General features: G+C 47.1%; 1 protein-coding gene across 1 annotated transcript in view; it reads right to left on the bottom strand.

Annotated features, from left to right (window-relative positions):
* ABCA4 (ATP binding cassette subfamily A member 4) overlaps nucleotides 1–5,713 on the bottom strand; it is a 124,355-nt gene that overhangs the window by 4,576 nt on the left and 114,066 nt on the right. The window contains exons 44-48 of the mRNA XM_025052022.1: nucleotides 4,527–4,661; nucleotides 3,475–3,578; nucleotides 3,298–3,390; nucleotides 2,217–2,466; nucleotides 757–843 (exon numbers count right to left, since the gene is read on the bottom strand). Coding sequence (XP_024907790.1) covers nucleotides 757–843; nucleotides 2,217–2,466; nucleotides 3,298–3,390; nucleotides 3,475–3,578; nucleotides 4,527–4,661 — 669 coding nt within the window. The remainder of the gene's footprint in view (nucleotides 1–756; nucleotides 844–2,216; nucleotides 2,467–3,297; nucleotides 3,391–3,474; nucleotides 3,579–4,526; nucleotides 4,662–5,713) is intronic.

Genomic DNA, 5,713 nt, shown 5'->3' on the forward strand with positions numbered 1-5,713 from the left:
AGAGGAGATTCTACTGGCTGTGTGTTGAGGTCACCTTGCCCAGCACTCCCTGCCAGCCAGCATTGGGGGCTGGCTTTGGTCTCTCTGTCTCTGTCTGTCTGTCTGCCTCTCTTTCTCTCTCGGGAACTGGGATGGGGTAGGAGTGCTCCGTACATGGGGCTGGGGTGTCATGCTGGGGGACCCTGGAAGCACCTATCCCAAGAGTTATCACAGTCTAGGATATATACCTTCTATTGCTTCTTCCTTCATCATCTTGATATTTTTATAAAGAACAAAGAGCCCTCTTCCTAAAATAATAATCCTTGCTCTAACCAAATGTGTCCACCATTGAAATGAAATGCCAGTTAATTCCTTTCCTTTGAAGCTCAAACATATGACCAGTCATGGATATCAAGTATCCCAACAATAAAGACCTTTTAATATTTTCTCCTCTCTTCCCTGCTTCTTGTTTCCAAAATCCAAGGTTTTTTTTTTTTCTCTAACTCTAAGCAAAAACACGTGGAAAAATTCTTTTCAAAAAAGCTTTCCCATACCATCCAAATGGTTTCCTGATTATAAAAGGAACCCATACAACTACAAATTGAAAAGTCCTTTATCACAGAACTGGAGGGGAGTGGCAGGGATGGAGAGGATATGCTATTAGTGGGACTCTCTGCAGGAGACATATGCGGGCCTTGGGACCCCTCAGGCCCAGAGGACTAGTTCTTGAGCTGGGCATCTGCCTGAAGCAGGGGACTGGGAATGAGTGGCAGGTACCTTGGCTTGTCGGCTGGCTCCAGCAGCTCGGGGGTGCAGAGGGAGGTCGTGAATTTCAGTCTGCTGTTTAGCAAAGTTCACAAATACCTAGAGGCATGAAAAGAACAAGAGTAGGTAGATGTTTCCAGAACAATGGTGCCTTCCACCCACCCACCCCCTTTGCTTTCTCTTTTCCACAGTTAATATACAGCCCTGCTGGAGCAGCTTGTGTACTGCAGGAGGGGAGGCTGGCCCAACCAGGAAGCCTGGTCACCAGAATCTTGGGCAGGGATTGTGTCTTCAAATTTTGAGCTAAGCCAAAGAAATTCCTGTGGGAGGATTCAGAGGATTTGGGGCACCAGAGCTTAGGATATACAAGGCAAGGCAGATCTCAGCTAGCAGTACCCTCCTAAACCTCTGAAGGAGAAACAAAAAACAAAACAGGAATCCTATCTCATCTCTTCTCCGTTCTTTATTCGATGTGCAGTGTGGCCGGGACCCTTGCTCCTGCCTCCATCTGGTTACTGAGAAGAAGGTGCTGGTGAGCCAGCTGTTCAGAGGGTAAATGGACACTTTTGCCTATTTCCACTGCTTTATTGAGCAGTCTTTAAGGATATTTATTTAAAACAAATAAACACACAACAACAAACAAATAACCCCCAGAAACAACTCAAAAGTCCAAATGGATGAATAGGTAAATAAAATGTGGTATAAACATACAATGAAATATTACTCAGTCTTTAAAGAGGGATATTCTGGCACGTGCTACAACAAGATAAACCTTGAGGACATTATGTCAAGTGAAATAAGCTACAAAAAAGGACAAAATACCGTATAATTTTACTTATATGAGGTATGTGGAGTAGTCAACAGAAAGTGGAATAGTGGTTACCAGTGGCTGAGCTGGGGGTGGGGGTGGAGGGCTATTATTTAATGGCTATAGAATTTCAATTTGGGAAGATAAACAATTTCTGGAGAATTTCTGGTAATGGTTGCACAACAATGTGAATGCACTTAATGCTATTGAATTGTACACTTAAAATGGGTAATTATAATATATATATATATTTTACCACAATAAAAAAGTGATCACATTAAAAAACCTGACACACGACACATGCATTTATCAAAACTCTCCGAATTGTACACTTTAAGTGGATCTATTTTATTGTATGTAAATTAAACATCAGTAAAGTTGATCTGAAAAAGAAAAAGCCACCACAACAAACCAGGAAGGATGAAATACGATCTTAGTTTAGTGGGGAAGGATGACGTAAAGTCAGTGAAGTTTGCTGATACTAAAATAGTATTAGAAAACAATTTCTGGTATACCGTGTTTTACCCCAACGGATGGATGGACTGAAGTGTTAAAACTCAGGCATGTCATGCCTCCCTCTCATGTGGATTTCAGCCCAGGTCGGGAGGTCTGGCCCAGCCTTTGCACAGCCCCGCTCTGCATGTAGCACCCCTCGGTGACTTGCCTGGTCCAGCGTGGTCTGTGTGACCGAGTACTCCTCAATGAGTAGACTGTCCTTGTGGGAGACGAGCAGCCGGAAGATCCTGGCTAGGGAGGAGGAGGAGACCTGGAACTGGAGCATGTTGTAGTGCCTCTCTCTCTGCACGCTGCCGGGGAAGTTCCCCTCGAAGAACTGCTCCACGGGGTTCAGATCAGGGAGCAAGTCGTCTTTTGGGGATTTGATTTTCATTGTGACGATGTAGCCATCTCCAAACCTACGGGACACCCACAGAGGTGTGGTACAGGCCTGTTAGTAGTTGGGTCTAAGGCAATCCCAAAATAAGGAATAGACTCATCAAAAATATTGGGGATTAAAAGCCCATACGATAGATCTTCTATGCATGCTTAAAACTAGGAGGACAAAAATCCATGGTAGTTTCTGGAGAGATAGTTCGATACTAGTTGTTAGAGGTCTAAATGTGTGTGTGGTGACGTGGATCACCAGACCTATGTCACAGCTTCCTGTGTCCAACTCCTGGAGGCATGGATGTTTCCTGCTTCTTTCCTTCTCATGGACTCACTGAATTCAAAGGTGGTTTTAGGCCCCTGCAGAGATCATAGGCCTGCCCATGAAGGCTCACAGGGCCAGTGCTCACTCAGTGGTAGAAAGGCTACCTGGCCCTGTAAGGGACTGGCCAGGAGGGAGTAAAGGTGTGGAAAGGGAGCACTTCCCTGTGGAAATATCCAGAATACATGGAGCTGCCAGGGCCAGGGCCATCTGTGCTTCCCTCCTCCACTTACAGGTGAGTGGGTTGCTGGTGTGGGGATAAAGAATGGTCCACAAGAGAGAGTGTGCACAGCCAGCTGGCTTCCCCACACCCTTATGTCCCGGTATAACTGTGTCGGTTATAACTTATTTCAATGTTATAACATGATCGAGGATTATTCCCCTCTATAATAAAATGCTTTTACCTTTCAGGTCTAGAACTCTTTCTCTTTCTACATGGGGAACAGTCCCCTCTCACCTGCTCTACCATAGGGATGTTGGGGAGTGAGAGGAAAAGGAGGACCCCACCAGGAAGGTAACAGAGGCACCATCTCCTTACTTGTACTTGAGGTGCTGAATTGTGCCCAGACACTGAAATGTGCCCTTCACCATGATAGCCAGCCGGGTACACAGGGCCTCACATTCTTCCATACTGTGGGGCAAGAGAGAGGAGGTGAGGTGTGGGGAGGACTCCTGCCTGCCCAACCGCCCACTCCAGCACCTGGGAATTGCTTGCCTGTGGGATGTGAGGACCACAGCCTTCCCTTCTCTAATGATGCTCATGATGGTGTTCCATAGCATGCGGCGTGCTTGGGGGTCCATGCCTGTGGTGGGCTCATCCTGTGGGGAGGCAGAGAGGGCAGGGCCGGGCTTAGAGTCAGCCTTCCCTGCTTACTACCCGCACCCCCTCCCTGGCTGACTTCCTCTGAGCACTGTCTTTGGCTGACAATGCACGAAGTCACTCCCCAGTGGGACAAGACCCGGGGTACCCAGATGCAGAGTATGGAAGGCAGGCAGTGAATTTAGAGAGTAAAGATAGGTCATGCACACCTCTAGACCCATTTCATCCCAGGAATGGGTTAAGGTTAATTAAGGCAATAGTAGAATTACCTTAAAAAACCAACAAAAAAACCCCCTCCAAACCTTATTCCTGTTTGCAAGGAGGCAGGGAGAGAGCCCAGGTGACTTTTCTTGTTCTCTTCAAGTCCTATACTCATAAATCCCAGACTACATGGGCATGGGGGCCTCAAGCCTGGGCCTAGTCCGGCTCTGGTGAGAGTCACATGAGCCTTTGATATGTTCACAAGGAGACAGGGAGATAGCTTAGATGACTTTACTGGTTCCCTCTGAGTCCTGTGACCCATGGCCTCATAAACCCCTGACCTCATGAGCATAGGGGCCTCAGGCTCCGAGTGAGAGTCACATGAGCCTTTGATGCAGGCCAATGCTCCTATCCACTCTGGATCCCAGACAGACCCCCTCAGGCAGTAGTAATTTCTGAGCAGACACCGACATTCCGACATTCCTCAGAGGGGCTGAGCTTCCCTGCTGTAAGCCTGTGTTCCCACAAGGGACATCCCAGAAACTCAGAGTAAGAATGTGCTGTGACTCTAGCTTTCCCCAAGAGCTATGAACCAAACTTTGTGCTGATTTGCTCAAAATGAGAAGTATAGGGAACAGTCGAGACAAAAACAGACCGCTGCATTTTCTAAATCTGATGACCTGACCACAGAGATGCACCACTTGGTACCAGCCCTCAGGCCTGCCTGTCCCCATGGTGGCCCTCACCAGCAGCACCAGCGGCGGGCAGCCGATCAGGGCAATGGCTGTGGAGAGTTTCCGCTTGTTGCCCCCGCTGTAGGTGCCTGCCAGGCGGTCCGCATAGAGAGAGAGGCCCAGGCTCTGAATACTCCAGTTTGCCACCTAGGGAAGAGAAAGAAATATCATTTGGGAAAGACAAACAAGCAAACACTCCAAACCTCCAGCAATTCAAAGCTGAGAGCTTCCAGATCTCACACCTCTATGACAGACGCTAGGCCAAAACAGTGCCACCTGCTGACTCATGTTCTCTGGCACACGCTTCGGCAGCCAGGCATCTCCTTTGCACTCTGTGCCTTAGATTCCAGTGTGCCTTGGTCAGCTCACTGGCCCCTGAGGAATGAACGTTAGCCTCATTACAAGCAAGACAGAGCTTCTTACCCAGTGTCTCAGACTATGGCTAGGAGGGGAAGAGAAAGAGTCTAGGGTCTGTTTGAGAAGATAGTGGTCTGTTGATTCCACACCTCAACTGGGTCATACTTGGGGTCTTGTGCATCAAATGTATACTTTTTGAGGACCCACTATGAGCCAGGCACTGTACTAGACCCTGGAGAATAGTAGTGAATATAGCCAGTGACCTTGTACTCACAGATGGGGGTGTGTGACAGACCATTGAAATAAACAGAATAATGACAGATTATAACAGTGCTTTGAGGGAATGCAATAGAGAAGTATGATAGAAAATAACAGGTGTGTGTGTGTGTGTGTGTGTGTGTGTGCGTGTGCGCATGCACGCGTACTCACAGGAAACTAAGGAAGTCACTGGAGAAAAACCCACCATGCTTCTACCTTTTGCACTTGTACCTCTGCTTGGAATGTCCTGCCTGATATTCACATGGCCCACTTTCTCAGCTTCGTTAGGTCTTCACTCAGAAGTCACTTCCTTCCTCTGTGAAGTTTTCCCTGGGCCACCCTACTTAAAAGTGCAAACCTACCCCCTAAATTCTTCGTTGCTTTATTTTTTCGCTAAGGACTTTTCACTCACAAATGTACTGTATATTTTGCTTACTTATCTGTTTACCGTCTGTCTCTCCCACTAGAGTGTAAGCTCCATTTTTGACTTTTTATTTGGAATAGTTTCCAACTTACAGAAATGTGTAGAACTAAGAATCGTACAAAGAATACTCACAAACCCTTTACTTTTGCTTTTTCTCTTT

This window comes from Pteropus alecto, unplaced genomic scaffold, assembly GCF_000325575.1.
Source record: "Pteropus alecto unplaced genomic scaffold, ASM32557v1 scaffold25, whole genome shotgun sequence".
Lineage (NCBI taxonomy): Eukaryota > Metazoa > Chordata > Mammalia > Chiroptera > Pteropodidae > Pteropus > Pteropus alecto.